General features: G+C 41.5%; 1 protein-coding gene across 1 annotated transcript in view; it reads left to right on the top strand.

Moving 5' to 3' along the window:
* LOC144769584 (uncharacterized) overlaps window positions 1–24,211 on the top strand; it is a 334,720-nt gene that overhangs the window by 47,396 nt on the left and 263,113 nt on the right. The window contains exons 17-24 of the mRNA XM_078653744.1: window positions 3,872–4,016; window positions 6,199–6,309; window positions 8,387–8,528; window positions 9,754–9,891; window positions 11,133–11,276; window positions 13,596–13,697; window positions 23,356–23,463; window positions 23,892–24,048. Of these exons, the coding sequence (XP_078509870.1) occupies window positions 3,872–4,016; window positions 6,199–6,309; window positions 8,387–8,528; window positions 9,754–9,891; window positions 11,133–11,276; window positions 13,596–13,697; window positions 23,356–23,463; window positions 23,892–24,048 (1,047 nt within the window). The remainder of the gene's footprint in view (window positions 1–3,871; window positions 4,017–6,198; window positions 6,310–8,386; window positions 8,529–9,753; window positions 9,892–11,132; window positions 11,277–13,595; window positions 13,698–23,355; window positions 23,464–23,891; window positions 24,049–24,211) is intronic.

The following is a 24,211-nucleotide window of genomic DNA, read 5'->3' as shown; positions in this document are numbered from 1 at the left end:
GTCTTATTTCATATTATTCTTTCATAGTGCATGCTTTAAAATGACTCCAGGTGTTCATACATGCCACAATTAAAAGTTCTAGAGTTGATGTTGAAGGAAGTGCGAGCTTCTCGCAGTGCCTGTCATTGGGCCAAAAGGGTGTACAGAATACGTAGTCCTTCAATCCTTGGCCTCTCTGCAGAGCACACACAGACACCACAGTCAAAACCAATAGGCCTGGCTGGTTTTAGGTGATTGTCAGTTTTTATGTTGTTAGATCTGGATGTAATAACAGAAAAAGCTCAGAGAGACACCAAAATATAGTTGGGTGGCACACTAGGAAACAAAGAAATGTAATTTATGTGTTTAAGCCACGCCTAGAAATGCATAGTCCACTCCCCTTTTACTGACACACTCTTCATCCCAGTTGAGCGGTCTCACAATCACGACACCACATAACATGCCGTGGCTACTAAAACAGATCTTCGTGTTTCCCCCCAATTACCCCACATCTTCGAAGAAGCGTGGGTAGGTACACTGTCTGACTTGAAATGCCGAACTACCTCGGCGGGCATCCAAAATACGTCTATTTTTTTGCAATTATGGGGTTCAGTAAACGATAAACTTGCTATCACTGACGTGGCAAGCCAAGCGCAGCTGCGTTTATACTAGAAAGCAAAGGTAATAAAATGTTACAAGGGGCACAAGGGAGAGAATGCTGGGAGTACGTAAATGAGATCTATGCTATGACAGAACTGGTTTAAAGGACGAGCACTGAAGGCATTGGCGGGTGGGAGGCTTGGCAGCAGAGTCACGTAATGCCGTTGTCCCCTGCGGACATCGGCAGGGATTGCCTAATTATCGTAGTTTCCCCCATCGCCTACAAATTATGGAAAGACCAGTCTGACTCCCACAGACCCGTGTTCCACTCTGCCTCCGAACCCTAAGCCCATGTAGCACTCTACGACCCACTGCTCCTCCGTTCGCCTTATGCATTTCTAGTAAGCATTCATAAAGCCAAGAGGCTTAGCTTATATAAATTATAACAAAGTACAGACCAATGCAATTTTGTCAAAAACGTCCTTCTCAATGTTTAACCCCAATCTAACAGTACGGTATAATCCTCCTTTTGTTTGACTGTAGTTCTGATAGTTCAATGCACAACAGTAATCTCAACGGTCTTGCGGATTTTGTAAATTAAAGCGAATTAACCTTTTCGGCTCAGGGAGGGGGGACGGGCTCACGGACAGCGGGAGGGGGGGAGACGGGCTCACGGACAGCGGGAGGGGGGGGACGGGCTCACGGACAGTGGGAGGGGGGGCTGAAACGGGAGTAAAATATGCACTACCCAGTTCCATCAAAGGGGTTAATAGCCACTCTTCAAATACGCCCAGGCCACTTTTGAGGCGCAATCCCTCGAGGCCTTGCTAGCAGAAAGGGGCCCAAAATAAATTTCAGCCGACTGGAGCATTAACTTAGAACAAGTCTGTGGAGGAACAAAAAGCTAATTAAAGCGTCCCTAGGTAAACAGGTGTGGCCGGAGGTGTGCCTGTTGCAGCACATAGCAAACAAGCATTTACAAGTGGTGCGGGAACAGGCACACGGAGAGCGGGAGGGGAGGGGCAGGGGCGGGAACGGGCACACGGAGAGCGGGAGGGGGGGAGCGACCGACGGGAACACTCGACTTTGAGAGAGAGCTTTTGTTAAAAAAAAAAATCGACTTCGCAGTGTAATCTTAACCGAGCCGACCCGATTTTAATTACGATGTCTCGTTTTATGCAGTGCATTACGTTACGGGAATGGAGGCTGAAATCAACTCACCTGGACTTAGGTCGGCCGCGGAATGGCCAAAACAAACCTCGACGAGCAAAAAAAATAAACCCCGCCCACCGCCAGACTGACGTGACAAAAGGGGCCGGATGAGTAAAAGTCTCAGAAACGCCCACGAGTCGCCTCGCAGGATGACGGACGCCTCTGTTTGCCAATGTCTAGCGTCCATTTATGGAGCTAGCCAATGGGAAACAGAGGCGGGACGAACATCCATAGTGTAACTCAAGATTTCGCCCTGGGCGGGGCACTACGTGCCTTCGCCAGGTCGAAACCTAAAAAGCTGGGGGAAGAATAAAAAAAAATAAGTGACATCTCCAATGCAGAAAGAGGTCAACAAATAAACAAAACAAGGTAGATTTAAAATAAACTCACTACACCAATTAGACCAGTCGAATAAATCACGCCATAAAAATGAGACCTTGTTTGCTTCCCACATTCATGCCTAGAGAAAAATCCCAACGGTTTCCTTTAGGGCAGGAATTTCCACAGTACCAAGAGAAGCAAATCTATTCATGATGATTAATTTTTCCATTCTAGAAGATACCTTTAATAATTTTGTAATTAAAAATTCCGACGATGATCCCACCCTCGCACCCTGAAATCTCGAACGGGATTCACTTGCAACATTCTTGACAGGCCCTCCTCCTGCTTATCCAACCGAAACACATTTGTTCAAAGAGGCAGGTTCACGATTTACAACTATCACATACATAACCATTTTTTATGACATTATTCTTTGCCCAATTAAATAGCAATTTTTAATCCCATGTTTTGTTTAGCTACACTATGTATTCATCTAAAATAAAAAATGTACTAGCATTATTTCTATAACTTAATAACTATATTAAAAAATTTTTTTAAATGTTCCCTTTTGAACCTTGATTTTTATGTTGAGGGCAATTACGCAGCAAAACAAGAATTACTGCAAGAATGAAAACATAAAAAATAACTATTTTTCAAATAATACACAAAGGATTATTTATGGCTGTGCTTGTAAACCTAGGAAAGGAGGTTGTTTTATTGAGGATAATATCTCAATTAAGAGTGTGTGAAATTCACGTAAATTACATTTGCGAAATTACATCACATTTTGAGCCCATTATGCAAAATTATGCAAAATTAAGCAAAATACAAAACCAGCATTTGGTGCTATCTTTTAATGTGAAATGTGTCTTGGCGTCCATTTAGGGCAGGAAGATGCACTAGATGCAAAAACAAATTGATCAAAAGGCACATGTGCCACAAACAGCAGCCATTCGCGTATTGGTTGCCCTCGTGTGGTTGCGCTAAATCTTGGCCACAAATGGCATTTAGTTACATGATGTGGTGCAATTGCACAATTTCTGGAATTTCACACAACTAGAGAAACATGAAATTACCAAATGTACATGAAATTATGACGGCATAATGGGGATTTTGCTTGGACATAGTCTCAATATACCACTGTTGGCTGAAAAGGTACGGAAAGCTTGTAGCCATTGCTGTCCCTTAAGGAGAGCAGTCTGATCCTATCGATCCCTGCTAGCTCTTTGGGAACAGGAATTTTGCAGGTAGGATCCTTGGATGCTTCTTAATTCTAAGCCTCATGAATTGATGCACACACATTTGGTCACATTCTAGTTTACATTTAATTCCATTTTTTCAGGAAGAGGCTACCTTATTCTTCGGACGCATTCATACATATATTGCAGTTCTCTAAGAAATAAGAAGGCTGCACCAATCTTAGAAAACATTTTGAATTTAGATCTGCATTTAGGTACTTTACAATCCAACTGCAGCAGTCTCAAAAATTGGAAGGCCTTAATATGGGATTGGTGAGAGGTTTGGGCGAGAGTTGGGATGCGTCTAATGCAAGCTGTAATATAGGGAGGAAGATGGGAAAATACCAGAGTTACAACCTGCTGTCCTCCATTTCCAAACAGTATAAAGGTGCGATGGGGCTCTAGTGCTTGATTAGACCCTCCAAATAAAGGGTAAATGCTCAACCTCTACCCCGCTGAGAGAAATATAACTCGATGCTGATGATGTTGGTGATCTGAAACATGTTTGTTTTCTTTTCCAGTAATAGAAGCATGTCCCGATGGTGAGGTCTACAGTGACTGTTCAAATGGTGTTGGAAAGTCTTGTGAAAAGAGCTGCTTGAACCTGGAAATGATAGATCAAGCCTGCCCTGCTGAGTGTGTGCCAGGCTGCATCTGCCCCTATGGGTAAGCATCATACGAGCTAATAAGAGTGAGGGGTACTCAAGGAACACCCAATGTACGGGAAGTTCCCCCATTCACTTTTTCTGCTTTAACGTCCAGGCCTGCAGCACTGTACACCAGGCAACTAGCTAGAAAAGTATCACATAATCAGAAGGTAACACAGAACCAAAATGTAACGACTTGAAATGGAAAGAGCAGAACTGTGTTTGCATCTCACAAGAAAGGACCACTAAGCAGAGATACTTCTAAAGTCAAGTGCCTCCAGGACAGAGCTTAGCTGTATCTGTGATGAGCCTTCATTACTGGATAGACTACCCTCAGTACCTCTCTGGTGCACCTTAATGCCTTTCTCAGAAAATGGCTTCTCTTTATCTCAGACGGCAGGTTTTCAATGCACTAAAATGCCAGGGGCAGTGGAATTCATATCCTACACACTTTGCTCCAAGATTAAACCACAGAGTGACCCCCCCCCCAGCCCCTTCATGCACTCCTGTTGACCTGAGGAGCTGGTAAAGATCAGTGTGTATTTTTTGTTCCTTCCCCTGCCTTCACAACCTCTGAGTGGCCAGCAATGGTAGTGGCCTGGGTCCTAATGAGCCAGCTTGGCATGCTATATGCTACGTCTGGATACCACTAATTGACACCCACGCTGAGTCTGTTTTACTGTTCATTGAACACCTCGAGCCAATGCAATAGCTTATGACCAGACACTGTGTGATATATGTAAAAGATATTCATTCTGGAGCTGAAATAATTTAATATTTTAAGAAAGATCAGCATGAGAATCCGTTCGATGACGCAATGTGGTTGTAGATCTAAGCACTGTTGGCTTAAGCTATGAGTTGCAAAAGAGATCGGTGTGGTTCTTCTCAATTTGGATGTTTATAGTCCATCCTGCAGTCCTGCAATTCTAATATGCTGAGACATGCTTGGGTATATAGAATCCGACCTAGTGGACCTGCTCGCGTTTAATATGTAGGGTGTTTGGACTGAAAGCCCATGTGGTTGAACTAAGCTCAATAGTCCTGAATCTTGAGAGTTCTCTCAATAGTTAGCACACGGTGGTCCATTGCTGGTTCACCAGGATCAGGATCATTTCTCAATATAAATATTGTTTAGATTTCTTTATCTTTAAATTGATGTTATGTGGATATCGTGAGCATCTAGCATGGCTCTGGCCATCATTACCTAATGTTGAACATTGCTGAACGACAAGCTTTGATGAAGTACACAGCGACTGAGAAGAGAAAAACAGGTTACTGGATTGGAAATATATACTCCACTTCAGTAAATAGCTGAACCACTGCCTGTAAATGGTGAGTTTCATACCTACTCAGAGGTGATCCGGTCTCTACATTTGGTATTCGCTGGTAAGCTGGTGCTTCAGAGAGCAGGGCGGAGGCTAAGATGTCATAGGTTCTTCCCTAGCCCATTCAGGTTTCTAAGTCACCTGTCTACCATGCAATACTCCGAATTCCCCTGTAAGACATTCACCTGTGACCTTAGGAAAAGAGACAGGTGGGCACTAACACACATTCATTCCAAATGAGCAAAAAACAGTCAAACTCGAAGACTCTAACGCCAAGAGGGGTAACAGCTCGAGAAGACTTGAGACAGAAATGAAGCAATAGAAGGGAGGAAAGACAGACAGGTCTACCGTGGTAGGTAGGTGGCTAAGTGATAAGGCCGTCAATGTCGGAAGTTTTTAACACCACTTATTGTTATTATTTTTTTATTTATTGGTATATTTTATAAGTATGTCTTTACCAAGCTGTTACAGGGCGCTTTATATGTACCAGATAAAACATATGAACTGGAAAACGAGGAACACCTAGTAAGGAGGAGCTGTATCAGGGATTTCAAACACATCGGCTCTTTTAATGGAAATGTTCTGAATAGAAGTGTCCTAAAAGTCTTGCAGAAAGTGGTGAAAGATAATCTGACCAGAATCCTTTGGCAGGGCAATCCAGCGAGTCTAAGCAAAAGAGGAATACTCTTGGTTAGCCATTCTACTTTACCTCTTGTACCATGATCGTATGTACGTTGGGCACAGATTGGCCAAGCCATTGCAAGAAAGATGGCTGAGTCATCCTATCTCGTTGGGTTTGGTTGTAGGTGTTTTTGGCTGGTTACCAATAAATACTCAATTGCAATAACTGTTCTTTTCATGCCTTTTGTGCTGCAGGAGTTACAGAGACGACGAGGACCAATGTGTCTCTATTTCTGAATGCAAATGCATCCATGGAGGAGACAAGTACAATCCAGGAGAAACTATGGTGCAGGACTGCAATGCCTGGTAAGGAAGTGATGCCCCTGCATACTTTGTACTGAATCCACTGGCCTTACAGTTTCCTTCACTGATAGATAGGTCAGGATGCCTTCTTCACATATCTCCAGACAGTACAGATCAGGTCTCAAGCTGGGCATGCTACAAGACATGAACATCAATTGATAATTATTGAGCAATGCAGTAAAAAACAAAATAGATGTTTGTAAATAAAAGGTCAATGAGGTAGAAAGCACATGAGTAAGCAATAAACCACACAGCTTTAATAGTAAGGACCTCATTTACAATATTTTGGCGCATGGCAGTGCAGCAAGCCTTCCTGCTGTGCATCAAAATAAAAGGACAGGAATGCGCTGTATCTACAAGATAAGGCTCATTCCTATCCTTTTCCCCAGTGCTGGTGCACAATGGGCTGCCGTGTGCAATGCAGGCACCCTTCCGCCATAGTGCAAGGGTGTCTGCATTGTAGGGGGTGATTATTTTTGTGCAGGAAGGGCCACCTTTCTGCACAAAAACAATCATAAGAGATCTTTCCTATTTTCCTCTTTTTATATGTGCTGCATAATGCAGCACACATAATGCAGCACACATAGAAAAAGGAAAAACAAGGAGAAATAAAGGTATTTCTCCTCTTTGAGGCTCCCATACGCCTCCCCTGAAGAGGCAGAGGAATCTGACACATTCCCAGGTTTACAAAACCTTGTAAATCTGGAAATGTGTCTCGTCCATGGACTTTGCGCGGGAACACCCACAGCAACACCCATGAAATGCCCCTTTCACACAGAGTAATGCATGAAAGGGGGCCATATTCACATGGCCATAAAAAACCATGCAGGGTGGCTTTACGTTACCTTGTAAAATAGGGCAGGCACACCGCGCCGTCGGTGTGTCAAAAAAAGTGATGCACAGGCTGGGCAATGGGCTTGTAAATAAGCCCTTTAGTTATCTGCTGGATTTTTAGTCTGATGTTGAAATACTGATTGCAAACAACTAGTTGCAAATTGAAACCATTAAATAATTTTACCAAACGACCCATGTACAAAAAGGGCTGTTCTTAAAACGCCATTTCGGAGTGGGCTGTAATCCAACCTACCTCATGAATAGTAATGAGATAGATTGAAAATTGTAACTCATTCTGATTAGTTGCAATCACAGGCATGGTGGACTGTGAGGCTCAGCAGACCAACATGACTGTGACTGCCTTTAAATAAAGTCAACATTTTTAAAATGCAAACTGTTTTCGTTAAAGGAAACCGGGCTGTTTAAAAAAATACTTTATTTTTAAAGAAAAGCTTGTTAAAGGTTTGATGTGATCTCCTAGACCACTGACTGGACCCTAACATATATATTTTTTTACATTCATAAAAGAGAAGGAGTCAGTCTCAAAGGGAGTTTTCACAACTGTTTAATAGGTTCGTAATTCTGGGCCTCTTTTCTTAGCTTGGCCAGACATGGAACATTTTTACAGAAGTATGCAGTTTAAAATGAGGCTCTTCAATATTGAGCTTACGCCTCTCAAAGATGAAGAGGCCAGCTGTACTAATGTTTTCTTTCCAAAGGTTCCCTCCACAAATATTGATATTTTAGTTTAATTAATTTACCTCTCCAGCATCTGTGACTTTTCAGAAGGAAACCAATCTGTACTTGAAAGGTTGTGATTGCAAGAGAAGAAAAATACCTTTGAGGGCAGTGAAAGGCACGAACAGGTGTGTAGGGATATCCAGAGTGAGCCTCCGAAAGGCAGGTAGGGGTCAGTCTCACCTTGCGTGCGACTAACCCTTTACCAAACTTCCCACCTTTTCAGCAGCACAGTTTGTTTAATACATCTTTAAGTTCCTTTTTAGGTTAGTTTATGATAAACTGGATCTTGATGCTTCCGCCTAGACAAAAAACTATTTGAGCCCCATTTGTTTTAGTTGAGAAGGTGGCCATGTTCATTGGAAAGCAAAGCACTGATCTTAGAATGCCCCTGCTCAGTAACCGCGTGGGTGCTGTTGGTGCAGTCAAGGAACCCAAAGCAGTGCTGCACCAGCTTTTAGAGAGAAGCAACAGGATACTGCTAATGCTGCCACCCTTCATCTTTCAGCACATGCAAGGATGGACGCTTTGAGTGCACCCGCAATGCCTGCACTTCAGTCTGCAATGCCTATGGCGAATCCCAGTTCATCCTCTTTGACAAGGTCTGGAAGAAGTTCCCCACAGTCGACTGTACAATGATGCTCGTTATGGTAAGTTCACCTTCACAGTTTCCATGAGGCCATGATGGTAGGCTGGTTCCAAGGCGGTAAGTAGGCTTTGTCATGATGTTTCATGGCTATGCCACATCCTATTTTTTTGTGCTCACATCAAGCAACATACTGCAGATCCAAGCTGCCTTTATGGGAAAAGAGTTTGCGCTCTGAATCAAGATGGTAGGTGGCAGTGCCGAAGCAATCCTGCTTCATAGTCATAAGTAAATATGAAGGGACTTTATCATACGAATATACTCTACCAAATCACTTGAGGTCATGATGCGTGTCATCAATAACTGACATACCTCCTGACTGTAGGGTGCAGTTGGGAGAACAGTTTAATCCTTCAAGTTGGCACCCTCTTCTACCTGAGGCCCCCTTTGGACTAAGCCCTGGTCCTGGAAGTGGCACAGGACATAGGCTGCTAGTGGAGTTTGTTCCCATACCTCTAGAGGTACATTTCTTAGGCTAAGGAACTGCTGTTCTTGTCTCTGTCAGCAAATCATGAAGTATTTAAGTGCTATAAAAGTTATCCTTCTTGAAAGTACAAGCACTTTCGATAAGCGACTAAGGCCGAGCCACACCCCACACTACTCGCGGGCTTCCAGACCAAGATAGTGTGGACTACTGTGAAGCATATCTGAGGGTGAGCTTTCATTCCTCACCATAGGATCCCCTCTGATATTTATAAAATGTGGAAAATCTTCACACGTGCGAGATCCCATAACACATATATGAAAAATTATGTTTTCTATCTAATCAAGCACAAAGGAAACATATTTAAAAAAGGATCATTTACTGATTTTGTGTTTTCAACCAACGTTTAGCCATAACTTGCAATTAACAGCAAACTTGGCTGAAAATGCCACTTATGGCAGTATAGACAACAGTCGTTGTGTGGTTAGTAAAACTCAACAGAGTGTGACCCTAAAGATGTTAGCGCACGCAGCTCGAACCATCGAAGAACAGTATGCTCTTGGTAATCCTTAAACGCAATGTCTGGGGTTTATTTAGTAGTCCAGATCCTTGGTTCAGGAGTTATACGTGAGTTAAAGGCCTGTTTCTCAATTTCAGCCTTGCCTGATCATGTAAGAGTCCCCATGCCCCTGTATTTTCCTGATGCCACCTGCCATTCTTTTTTTGCCAGTTTAGAGCTCTAAGTGCATGAGTGAGTTTCTGAGAAGCAGATTTATAAACCCTGTACTTTCTTGTCCATCCTCAGTCTGCAGAGAACCCTCCATTCGCTGTGGGGGCAACAAGCGTCGCTTCCAAGTTGCTGGCTGGTTCCTACTCTACCAAGAACATCACCATTCAATTCGGGGATACCTATGTGTTGCTGACGGAGTTTGAACCTCAAGTGGTAAGTAGGTGCTAACATCTCACCATCACGTGCCTCGTATGAAGGCTAAGCTGCTCTGTAGAGGGCAAAGAAATGGCAAGGGAGGGAGGGACAAATACGGACACTACGAGCACAGGTTGAAAATGTCGGCCTATGATGTAGAGCCAGCATCTACAGAATTGCAGAGCGTTGACTGGGCTATTGATTCTTCGGTTCATGAAGCCGTGAAAGCAGCCTCTGAGCCCCATCCTCTGGAGGGCTGCCCAGTATCCCATATGGCAAGTCCAACACAGAGAGTACGGAAATATGAATTTGGTGAGCATAGCAATTTAGTGAATATGGAAGCAATTTTAGCAAAAGGAACTTCAGGATCTGGTATGGAGAAAGTGAGACTTTCTAGTTTTTATAGTGATTAAAAATGTCCTGTGTTGAAAAATGCATGTTGCACAATGTAGTGCTATGCACAAGCTTAGTATAGCACATGCATTTGGCTACTTCTTTGCGGCAATATCACTCCATACTGGATGGCCACAAGCTGCCCAATTCAAACCCCAGCCACGCCTGAGATGCACTCGTATCCATCATACAAAAATGCATCTCTTACTTTTTCCACCGCCACTCTAGCTACATCCCAGGAGGTTAACCATCTGTATAAAATCACTCTTCTCTATTATCACACAGAGCGTGACTTCATGTTTAGCATTCACACAATCCAATAATTGCTCACATTTACTCTGACAAAACACTAGTCTTCACCAAGTTGGCGCGTTGCAATGGCCTTCCCTCAAGAAGCCTTTCAACCCCACGCATGAATTGCCACCTCAAACTTCTTTTGCCCCATCTACCAAAATATCTGTCCTCTCAACCTGAAATTGGACTTCACGCAGAAGACCTTTGTAGTGTCATCATCTTCAGTTTGCGTACACGCACCAGCCTCTGGCATTATTGATTCCCAGGAACAGAAGCCACTTGAATAAAGTATGTGCAGATCACAGAATAAACTAACGTGTAACCAATGAATTGTCTCGATCCATTCTCCTCCTCACATCCTAGGCTCTCTAGCCAGGTGCTGATCATATATGATGCCTTTGAAGCTTTGAGGTGACTCTGTACAGCATACCAGCTCAAATTGCAGTGTGTGTGTTTGTGTGTGTGTGTGTTTGTGTGTGTGTGTGTCACAGTTGACACACAGTAGACCATTATCTGGGGGACACTTGCTTCTGTGATTGCTTTCATTATCAACGCTCATGTTTGTTTTGCAGATGTACAACCCAGCTGCGTCCCACCACAACGAAGTTAACATTTACCGGGCTGGTTTCTATACCGTGGTTGACTTTCCCGAGGGACTGACGGTATATTATGACCTCCATTTGGATGTGGTCATCCAGCTCCAGCCTCACTTGCAGGTATAAGCACAATTTTGTATAACCGGAGGGGAAGACGAGTGGAGGCTAAGGGTTAGGGCATTCGAGCGAGAGGGACTAAGGTGTGCGGGATAGGGGTCTATGCAGCTGATAGTGGCACATGTATGATCTCAATGTCAGGGGACACACGAGGACCTTTTGGGATATATTTAATGTTTCTTCTCCATCAACTATAAAGCAGCAATTCACTGACATACTTAGAAAATAGATTTTGACCTGCCACCAGTGCAGTCTACTGGGCAGTGCAAACAACACTGAGTGTAACTATTTGTGGTCCATAGGTTCACATACATTCTGAAAGTGCTAAATATGATAGGAAGGAAGTCCCAAATAGAGTAAATTGGCATAATCCACCATAGAGGCCCTCAGAGTCCTCATGACTACCTTGTGAAAGTCAGACAGAAAGAAGGCCAGAACCCGCATTTGTTGATGGAAACAATGGAAATCTCGTGGGCCAACGATGTAGTCTGGGATTTGCTTAAAGCATGTTCACTGTGTTTTAACGTTAGGTTACTAAGCACTTTGCCCATCCAGCGCCGGGAAACCCTTTTTGGGTAGCTGTCGCGCTTAACAAACTTAATAAATAAATAAATAAAATAAATAAAAAGAAAAGAAAAGAGTCAGTACACATTGTTTTAGTACTGCAGGTTGGACCTCCATTTTAGATTAATTTATCTAAATCCACACAGTTTCATCATTTCTGAGGAGAGGAGATGTGGCCTAGTGGCAGATTTGAATCCAGCTTAAGCTCTTGACGTTGTGTGATTCTGGGCAAATCACTTAGTATACCCGTGCCTAAGCAAAATGTGATATGTGAATTATTTTTGTGTGACCCCCACTTAATATATGTAATCGTGTAGATTGTGTTCCATTCCCCTAATTAATGTATGGCACTTGGTTGCTTCCCACCTAGATCTGTGCTATTTACATGCATCTCTGCCACCAGATGGAGATGGTGTACCAGTTGCTTAAACCTGTATTGCTGCCCAGTGACACACATGCACATCAATGTGTTATTCGCATTAGAGTGGAATTGCAGATCTTGGTAGCAACTTTCAGAGTTTTATGTAGACAGTGAGAACATGGGACAGAGAGGATCCCTGGGACATACAGCACTCATGAGCATGAAGAGAGGCTCTCGGTGTCACCTTCCATTCCCAACCAATGAGGAATCAAAGACAGGGCGACTGTGGTAGAGATAAATAGGTAGTGGAGCATATGGAGAGGTCCACATTGTTGAATGTAACACCAACCCTGATTGGTTATCATCCAGCCATCCCTGCTCTACCACAGATGCGTTTGAGCTAATTCACTGGGAAACATCACTTACAACGCAACTTTTACCACGCAGTGCCTTTACATCGCAACTTTTACAACGCAAACCATTACATTGCATTGCGCTGGAGGGCGCTCTAGGATAGGGAATAGGTTAATTTACTATCCAATAACCTTCCCTAGTGTCCACGGGGACTGGAGTTGGAATAGTAAATTAAACTATTCACTATCCAGCGCCCAAAAGCACTATGCGTTGTAATGGTAGGCGATGTAAAAACCGCGTTGTAAAAGCATGCAATGTAAAAGCATGCGTTGTAATGTCGTACATCCAATTCACTACTTCTCTCTCCAAGATTATTAAAGGCCCGCAATCACACAAGCGTAAACAACATATTGGAATTGTCAGTTTCTTCAGATGTTTTTTCAATCTTTGGGGCTACTCCCTTTATTATTCACACGCTGATTATATTTATTAATGATACTGCTCTAGGTGGATTATTACTAATGATGCTCTAGAAGGAAGTATTTCTCCCATTATGGGAATTATGATAGGGGAGGGTCTGCGCAGGCATCACTGGGACCAGGGCCGGCTCTAGGCATGTGCAAGCTGTGCACCTGCACAGGGCCACCAAACCCAGGGGCCACCACGCCAATATATATCCTTAATATATTAATTCTCTGAGGATGGATACATATTTGCGTGGTGGCCCCTGGCAGGGATTTGGCGGCCTCCTGCTCTGTTCCACTTCTAAACACCCTGACCCCCTCCCCTTTTTACTGGCCTGCGTGCTCCGCCCCGCCCGGACCCCCTCTTCCGGGCCCCCTACCTACGCTCCTTGCCCAGGGCCACCATGAGCCTAGAGCAGGCCCTGCTGGGACTGACTGATGACATGTGCCAACCATCTTGTGACTGTGAGGACAGGATGCAAGGACAGGTTTCTCTAAGCCTTCTATGGTGCTGTGGCTGCTTATCGTAGCTTTTCTTCTTGCTTGCTGGATTTAATCGAGGCTTTGTGGGTTTTGCAGGGAAAGGTCGAGGGAATGTGCGGTGACGCCGATGGAACAACAACCTATGAATTTTCCAGAGGAAACATGTTGCAGTACGGCTCCCAATTTCTTGCAGCTGGTGTAAGTTCTGGGGTGTGGGTGTGGTTGGGTGTAGCAGATACACGTTTGCTAAAAAAAAAGATAACCACTGTTGTGTGTTTTAATAGTATAGAGAAGACTTCATATGGTGCAGGCTGAGACAACAAACATTTCTAGTCACCATGGTGCATGATGGTGAAGACTGCATGCTTTCCACAGTTTTCCTTCATGGGCTAGACTTGTCTCGTTATCTTTCCAAATGTTTGGAAATACTTTTCCATTGTTTCCTGACGACCACCCACAAGAAACCCTAGTCGCCTTCACAGTTCACATCATCTTTGCTTATTGTTAAATTATTAAAAGTCATACAGACTGATTAGAAAAACTACAATAAAAACAAAACGACATTATTCCTAAATGACATATCCTTACAAATAGTTGCCATGAAAGAATTAAAATGCAAGTGTTATAAAGTCACAGGTATAAATAACGTGTGTGTGTGTGTGTGCGGGAGTGCGTGCGTGCGTGTGTGTGTGTGTGTGTGTGTTTGTGTTTGTGTGTACGTGCAGAGACGTTTTAAAGCATGGGTAAAGTGGGCTCTGACCCAGGGGCCCCAACCTTTCAGGGGGCTCCCTGATAGAGCTTGCTCCTTTCTGCAGAGCCTTTCCATGATTACCGTAAATAATTCTTAAACAGTAAGTTTTGAATACCGGTTTCCTTTATTTTAAATGTGGGGTGGTGTCATTTTGTGTTGTGTTCGATCAAAACAGGTCCTCGTCAATTAGAAATGGGAGGGGTCATAGAGATTATTTGCATTATTATTAGTGAGCTGCTGTTGTGCAACAATATTGAAAACACATGCCACTTTACCTGAATATTAGATGTAAACACATTTAGAATTTGGATGACTCTGCCTATGCACTGTCAGTGACCTGGTCAACTGGGCATGAACAAGCTGAAATTGGACCATAAATTCAAAGTGTCCTTAAGAGGGGCCCCAAAAATATGTTTTGCCTAGGGCCCCCAAAATCCTTTAAATATTCCTTCGGGCGTGCGTGCGTATGTGACCTGTCAGCCCTTGATATGATATATAAACAAACAAAAAAGAATCACTACAAGACCATATTCAAGATTTACTCTAGAAAAGCAACTTCTGACTTGCAGAATGAACTTTGTTATTTGTCTATATTTAAACACTTTGGAGCAGATTTACAAGAACGGACGCATCTCTGCATATCAGCAGAGATTCTTCAGTTAACTTGCCTAAGTAGAAAAACCCTTGCACCACCATGGACGCATCGCATTTACAATGCAGTGCACCGTGGCGCAAGGATTGACATTCGTGGCGCATCTCTCGGGGTAAAGGTAACACATTGCTGGAGTCGAGTCGTGTGGAGTCGAGTCGTGTCGCAAGCGAGACGCAACTCCATCAATGCTCAGGGGCGGCCTATACTTATTGTGCTGCGTCACTCCCTATGCCTGCAGGTGTAAGGTTTTGACGCAGTGGCGTCATAAAAGTGACTCAGTGAAATCTTGTGCATCACTTTTACGAGGCATCACCCTGCATACATTATACCTGACGCAGTAAAATGTCACGCAGGGCTTTATAAGGTGACGCAATTCCCTCATTGCATCACTTTGTAAATGTGTCGCAACATGGGGCATTGTATACTCAATGTCGCAAGGGGCTTGTAAATCTGCCCCTTAGCCAGTTCTTATAAAAAGGATGCAAGACAACTGCATAGTTGGAAGTTCATACTCGTAAAGCAACAAAACATGTATGTATTTATGTATTTATTTAAAGAGTTTTATATAGCCCAAACATGACCCTTGGGTATCAGAGCCCTTCACAGTTACATGAGGTAGGTTAGGGATACATCTTGTATAGTAGAACGTTTCACAATGATATGAGGTAGGTTAGGTATACAGCTATATAGTATATACAGTGACATGAGCTAGGTTTAGGATATAGCTTGAATGTCAGTATTAACCTATATATATATTATTGCTGTAAATGTCTATCTTCATGGTTACGATTAAAAGTTATTGGAACTGATTAGTGTACAGGTGTGAGAGTATTCCAATGCAAATAGTTCTGATGTGTATTTTTCTGTGTATTCTATATCACCACGAGTCTCGAGTAGCATAGTACCGTGAAAGAGTATTCCCAGTATAACTGGTGACTTTATCTTTACTTAAATTGTTGTTCTGTTTTGCAAACACCTATATCACGGTGCTAGTGATGCATGTTTTCTCTCCTAAGAGTCGGAAAATCCATCCAAGTAATGTATTTTTTTGGTTACGGAAGCCTGCACACACAGCATATTGAAATATCATCACAGTTAAAACCACAGAGATGACAGTGTAAACAGTAAGGATGAGCAGAATTCACAGAGTTTCATTCCACAGAATTCAGCGGGATTACATATAATCTGCCAATGGTTAGAAAACATGCATGTTGCGCTGCTCGTGCTCAGTCGCGGTCCGTTCAGGTAAAAGGGGTGGGGCCGGGTTGTGGGGGATTCCGACAGCCGATGCTGAAGGAAAATTAAATAAATAATTAATTTTCTTTCATTTTCGTCTGTCAGAATCCCCCTCAACCTGTCCCCATCGCTCTACTCGAGAGGTAGCAAATTTACTTGAAAAGCAGCCTTTGTAACTGCTACCGCTCATGATCGCCAGTTTTAGAAAATTGCGCTGGGAGGCACCAAATTTTGCTTGCACTCGCACATCTGGAGCTTTGCAGGGAAAAATTTTGCTAGGCGGTAATTGCCGGATTTTAACTGAAATTCTGCTTTACAAGAGTAATGCAGAGTCAGTAAATTCCCCCAATTCCGCTGGCGTAATGAAGCATTCTTTCCACCCCTAATAAATAGGCACATTCCAAGTTCCTCCATTTCAGTCTAAAGAGTTTCAAAGGATGTTGAAGAAACCACAGATGCATAAACCCAGCCACATTCTTTTTTTTAAAAGCTTTCTTATGATGGGGTTGAATCTCAGAAAATCTCTTCTTTGAAACAAGATCTTATCAGGAGAAACCGAATGGACTTCAGCATACCTAATCGATAAAGTCTTAAAAGGTCACATGATCGATATCAGTAGTCCAGGCTTGTCTGTTGCAGTGGTCCAACTCATAGTAGCCTTAGCACTTAATTAATCATTGTTAGCACCAGTTTCCCCATGAGACCATTTTTTACAGGATTAAATTACAAAAGAGGTCCACTCTTGAGCCCATAGAAACAAAACTAAGTGATTACATGCATGTTCGAAAATAGTTTTGGGGTAATTGTGGGTGCTGCTGTAAATGATTATTGGAAGAAGGTCACTGACCTTACATTTCAAGTAATTGTCAGGATATTTATGAAAAACCACTCAATCCAGGCTGCTACCAAAGATACGTATATGAAGAGAAAACCACAATTTGTTGGTGTCCAAGTGACCATTAGAATTTGTTCTTTCCTGACTGAGAAACAGATTTTTTTTTGCAGAAATGATCTGTAGAGTATTTAAAGAATCCAGAGAGGGCTGGTGACCAATAGGAGTCATGTCAAACAGCAACAACATGGTATCTTCTGCGTACAGGATGGTTTAGAGCCCCACTAAATACCCATGCCCTCGGTGAATAGGCAGAACATTATAAGGGCCACTACACATCCTTCAGGCCTCTGTTAGTGGAAATATGCTTCAACACCTTCTTACCTTCAGCGATCTTAATTTGGTCCCAGATGTCACTATAAAAAGAGACAATTGCACTTAGGGGCGAAGCCCAAATATCCAATTTCAGAAGCTCTTCTAAAAGTAAGTGACAGCTGTCCCCTCGAGACGATGCTGTGATATGTTTAAAACATGTAAACGTGGGTTTTTGTTATGATACATAGCTAACAAACAAAGCAGTGCAAGGGGGCTATCCGATGTCTCTAAAACAGAACGAAAATCTGCCTCATTGAGTAAAAGGCAAGTTGTCTCTAGGTTCTTCAGAAGTGACCAGGTCTTGCAACTGTACGTTGGCACAGAACTTGATTTTGGTGTCCAGTAGAAGAATCGTCTGCTAATTACTTGATTTAACTGGATCACCATTCTTGATTATGCATTATAATTTGCATAGTTTTGTGTTATGCATGCTACACAAAATTCACAATAATATGCCATATGTCACATTACATAGTAGAACTATGTCACTATTCACTACAAAAGGATAGCGCTGGAGCTCAGGCCCAAAGCAAACACGCAGAATATGAGTGGCTGTTGTTTGCAGCAATTGCATTTTCTGCACAATTTATTTGCCTGCAATACGCCCTTGCATCAAAAATTGACACCAGTACTCTTTTCATGTATAATTTTATGCCATTGTTCATAACATTTCCCGTATTACACTAAAAGCAAACTCTGTAAATTTTGCAGACCTCAATTTAGGACCAAGATCGAACCATACAATGAATTTTAGAAGAGCGACATGCACAAGTAAACAATGATGATAATATCTGGTCTCCATAATCTGGATCATGTTTGAAAACTAATGCCAGTATATCATTTTGTCCAGTGGTTGTAGACTGCTGTATGAATTTCTGAGTATTGAGAACAAGAAACTAATCAAAATTTGGATCTGTGCGAACCTTCCCCTAAAATTGGGCAACCAAGTATTTTATCACTCATATATAATCTGAAATTATGCAGTTCTCATTTCTAAACCTAAACCATATTGGAACCACTTGGGAACCTCATTCAGTCCAGTGAGTTAATTACTCTCCTAAATCGTTTGGAATGCCTTACTTTTTTTTAATCTCAAATACTTCCAATCATGACTCTTCGTGTAAGGTTTATTTTGCCGTATAGATGGAAAAAGGTAGTTTTTTTTTTAGATCTAAAACAATAGCTTGTAAAGAGGGGTCTGCAGAGTTTAAGGTTCCCAGATGGCACAAATAGCGATTAATTTCTATTTTTTTACTCCACAAGAATGGCAAAAACCGTCTTCTCAAATTTGACCTACACATATATTGGGACAGATTTCGCCCCCTTTAGATTGTCACTCTCAACCTTTAGAGCAATAGAATATTAAAATACTAGATGGAATCTTTGAACACTTATAAAAGTCCTAAAAGTATAATATATTGTACAGTATAGCACTACAATTTCCAGAAAACTGAGTATACCTGATAGGAATGTCTGATTTAAAGCATCCATTGAGGGCACGCAGGTTTAAATCCTGAAGTTTGAAGAAAAAGTGGAGGCAGCACCAATCGCAAAGTAAATTGCAAGAAACCAGAATTTTGCAAAAATAGATTTTTCTTTTATTTTCTTTTTTTCAAAGTGCACAGGACAGCCAACGCGTTTCGCTCCCCAACCATGGGAGCTTCGTCAGGGTTGAAAACAACGTGAGATATATATATATATTAATGACATGTACTCACATATACAAACAAATACATCACAATACATACATAATTAAAAACAAATTATACAAAGTCTAAGTACACCGAAGATGGCACTTGACACAATGAAATCACATTTACATGTTTACCAACATAACAAGCTTCGTGTTTGGGAGTTTGAAAGTAACCTATAACTCCAGGATGGCAGTTAAGTAACCACTTGGTTCGTTTATCGAACAGAGCTTCCACACAACATAAATGTTACTTGAATGTTGGAATTATACATTAAGAAAAGAGAGAAGGTAAGAGGGGAAAAAAGTTAAACTTGCTAATCACACAATCTTTGGGAAAAGCCAAATACTAATAACCAATAGAAATATATATATATGTTCTCACCAAAATTCAATAGATATTTGTGCACTACCAGTGCAGTATGTAGTATGAATGAAGAGAGCGAGATACACCAATATGATGGTACAGGTACTGAAAGAGGAAGAGGACAATGAGCTACACACAACATCCAGGTACTAAAATAAACATGACACAAGAAGACAAGAGAGCCCAACCTAACAGGTGTAGATCCAACGTTTCCCAGCATATGTAATTTAGAAAAAAGCCCTATCTCCTCACCTAATCAAAAGTTCCGTAATGCAGATAAGTAGAGGGCCGTGAGCTATGTTGAATCCAATAATATCAAAATGTCATCAATGGATATGTCTGTATTGAAAAAGTAGAAAAATGAATATAATAAAGTATAGGAACATGCCAAAAAAAACATGTAGGTCTTAGCATGCTTTCCTGTCTAAAAGAACACAAACTGAAAAGTATGAAATTAATGTTCCCACATCGTACAAGACCAAAATGTTCTCCCCAACCACAAATTGGAATCGGAGGCACACAACAATGAGGCAGGGCTCTAATCATCATAGACAATCAAGTTTAAGATCTCAAGGTAAAGCCATCTGGTTTCCAAAATACTAAGGCATAATCCAAAAATAAGCGTAATTGAAATAATATCGGACAATCTAGGAAAAACGGTATTATCAGTCAGTCAAAATTAAGAGTAATTGTAGCAACTCACTTTACTATCCATTGAGATGTCACAGAGCAAGTAAATGAAAAGGCAGTCCTTGATAAGCCGCTGTCACAAGTAACTACAATGAAATATAAAGAAAGAAGGTTTAGAAAAGAATATTATATACGTACACACATTACCAGTACATCAAAGTCTGTGTGCGTTTCTACGCTACACTTAAAAGGAGAAGATGCAAATAAGCAATAATATGCATCTCCACGCATTGCCAGTACATCAAATACGTGTGCGCTCATGCGCTGTACTTAAAATAAAAGAGTGCAGGTAAACTATAACGAGGATCTATTGTTTTGAACTTAAGGGTAAAATCCCAGCCCCCTTGAATGTTTTAAAACCCCGGAAACGCATGTATTAAGCCCGTATCTGTTCTGGGATACAAAAAAGCCGTCAGGAGGAAGTCTGCGAATGAATACCGGGTCCCTTGCATATTTCAAATGGACGGAGACGCATGTATGAAACCCGTCTTCGTCCAATATGTGCCTGCATTAGAATAAATTAGCTGCGTGAATAAGTTATTTAAATTACCTTCATATATTGACCAACATTGACTTTAACTACGGTTACCCAGTAAACCTCGGAAACTAGCTTCTAGACCCCCGAGGTCTAAGACAGGATATAAACGACGAACTAGCTTCATGCATTATACCATTTTAAATAAAGCGCTTACCTCGGACAAGGTTCTACGCACACAAAGGCCCCCGGCGAAATTTGACAAACAACCTAATGGGAACCGGGCAAACTTTTAAAACCCGGCAGGCCGATCACATGATCAAGCCACCTGGTGTCGGTAAGGAAAGAAGGACAAGAGCGAAAGCGGCAATGTAGCGGCCATGATGTACTGGCCACAATATACTATGAAAAAGAGAAAAACAACCACCCAAAGCACTATAGAGCTTTGATCATAGTCGTTTAAAAGGATAGCATGACTATCTAGAGTCCATGGACCGATGTAGAATGTTGTGATAATGTAAAATAATTATCAAAATTATATATATATATTTAAGTGAGCACGTGTAAGGTTTGCACAAAGTATGCAAGATATATAAATAAAGCAGATAGATCAACCACCGAAGTGTGTTGATTGGTCCATATGAAAAGAAAAGCTGTGGTATATAAAATACAGCAAGAGCCACCGGAAGAATATCAGATTACGTTCTTATCGGCTAACCATTTACACAGAATATGATTCCTAGAGCGCCCACATGACCTAAACTAACCTATACGTTTTCAAAAAGTGAGTCAATTGAAACGAATTGAAAAAGACATATACTACTGAGGCCCAATGTGGAGCATACTGTAGCTTAGCATTTAAATAGTAAAATAAATAGACAAGTTTTATAGTACAAGCACGACAAAACGCCAGAGGTTCTTGTATGAAATTCGAATAAAGGTCCAAGCTGATAGAATAATTTTATATAATGTATACTTGTCCACATTACACATTATTTTTAAAAGGAAACTCTTTATTGTAATCTGCAGGCATGTGAAAATAGTTGGATGTACAGTTACACCATGCCGAAAAGTTTAAATAACAACAAAAACTTTATTTTGAAAAAAACCAACGGTAACAAGGATTAAGGCAGGGAGTATGTTATAAGAAATGGTGCATTTCGTTATCAGAATTATGTCCATAGTTAATCGCTCGAAGACGACAAATCCATTTTGCTTCCTCCCTCCTCAAAACCAACTCCCTATTTCCACCTCTCTTGTTGTAGGGAATGTGTTGGATTGCATGGAACCAAAAGGTGTCATCATTGGGATGTTCAGAATTGTAATGTTCAATAAGTGGATGCCTGATGTCCCTATTAATGATTGCCCTACGGTGTTCTTGTATTCTTAATTTTAGCGGTCGTAAACTGCTGCCAACATATATACGACCACATGGGCAGCCCAGGACATAAACAGTGAAGGGAGTATTGCACTTGCAAAAATTAGTTATCCTAAACCTGCGGTCGCCATTGTATGAGAAAGTGGTGGTCTTATTCCTACCCATTTCGCACACAATGCACATCCCACAGGTATAGAAACCTGCCGGTTTGGGAGGTAGCCAGTTGCCTTCGTTGGGAGGCGTGGTAACATAACTTGGACAAAGCTGGTTACGTAAGGAAACACCCCTCCTATAGGTGACCGATGACTTGTCACCTATGTAATTTTTAATACTCACAATTCCGGTTAGCAAGTGCCAATTCCTCCGGAAAACATTGAATATTTTGTCACTGTGTGACGTATATTGGGTGACAAATCTGACTTTGCATGATCCTGAAGTTTGGCTTTAATAAATGCCAAAATTTGTCTATTAGAATCATACAATGTCTTCAAAATAGTTAGTTAGCTTGCTATTGAAATCACATGGCACCATTAGCACTTCAGTCATGAATTCATAACTTAGCTCCATTATTAAAATAGCTAACTGTACACTGTTCTTTACATAGAATGACAAACCTCCGGTCCTGCTTTGGATTCTCTATCCATGCATGAACGTGTTGCTAACTTTAATTAGAAATGCCTTCCCCAGCCATGTATCTTGGATCCAAAGTATTGCCTGATTGTGCAGAAATTCAAGAGAATCTCTTTCATTCAAGGATCTGCAAAGTCCAGCAATGTTCCCCGATAGTATTGATGATAACGGCAGGCTAAGGCCTGATTTTAGTCTATTCATTTTACTCTTTCAGGTATACTCATCTCACTGATGCCCTTATTTTCCATATTCAGTCGGTCCCTCAAGTTTCATCAGTGTTATTGGGTCCTCCATGTTCTCTTAGTATCTTCACTTTAGGTCATTAATAATGTTTCCCAAAAGTATCATCCATTCAAAATGTGTACCCTCATATTGGGTCCTGCATATTTTTCCAGCATAGTTATATATGAACCCTTAGTGTTCTCTTAGTATAAACTTAATGATTCTTCATTTTATTTTATTTTTCTTCGACTTCCTTATGCTCTGTTAGTATCACCCTGTTGGTGTATCATTTTTTTGGCTTTATCCTATTGGGGTTCTAATAATGTTATCCAATTAATTTATCATGATCTGTTGTTATTATGATATTGAATATTTCATTCTGTATTGTCATTATCATTTTGGTTCAGTTGTTATCCGATTGGTTTCTTCAAGTTCTATTTGTATTATTTTATTAGCCATTTCAGTTGCACTAACCTACAGAGGTATTCATTTTCTGTTTGTGTTTTTCTGTTGGGTTCCTCATGTTCTCTTGATATTCTCATGTTTGTTATTTTACAGTGTCCATATGAGAAACCTCTCCCTCCGCCATCTGGCAACCACACGATCTTCGTTGAGGAGCGTTGCAGCCTACTGAAGAGTGATGTATTCTTCCCATGCCACAGTGTGGTAAGTTCCTGTCTTTCAAGCCTACACTGATTCCATTACATCTTAGCAGTATATTTCGCTCAAAGGGACTAGATTCCCTGCACCTCTTTTTAGTGACTAAGTGAATCTTTCTCCAGACACCTAAATCTGGATTAAGAAATAGACACAGAAAAAGCTTTGTAATCGGACCGAAAGATTTTAATAATATATTAACAAGCTATTGTTGATATACCACTTATGCCAAAGCATGGAAACAAATCATTTTATAACGAACTATCATCACCCAAACAAAGTGTGTAATCATGCTATTGAACTCAGATTGATGGAAGGTTGCGTCTTCCTTGCCAGGATTCAAACCTGCAGCTCACACATACATATCAACATTATTAACTTGCTGAGCTTTCTTACTAAGTGGATAGGAAATGTAATCACATCTTGCCTCTCCTAAGGTGTCCGTGGACTCGTACTACTCTGCTTGTGTGGAGGAGACAGCTTCCTGCATAGAAGGGGAGAGCTGCCTCTGCTTCTGTACCGCTGTGGCCGCATATGCGCGTGCTTGCTGCCGCCAAGGCATCTCAATTGATTGGAGAACAGCTGACACGTGTCGTGAGTATATCTGGATTTCTTCTGCAAGAAGGTGTCAAATGTTCTTGAAACATAGACAGTAAAAGTAAAGATAACATTGCTGGAAGCAAAGAAGCTCCTTTTGATATGCCCAGACATGGGTCCCATGATCTCCATGCCACTGGAGTCGAGCTATCCTGGCTGA

Source organism: Lissotriton helveticus, chromosome 7 (assembly GCF_964261635.1).
Source record: "Lissotriton helveticus chromosome 7, aLisHel1.1, whole genome shotgun sequence".
Lineage (NCBI taxonomy): Eukaryota > Metazoa > Chordata > Amphibia > Caudata > Salamandridae > Lissotriton > Lissotriton helveticus.
This window is presented reverse-complemented; position numbering and strand designations above follow the sequence as displayed.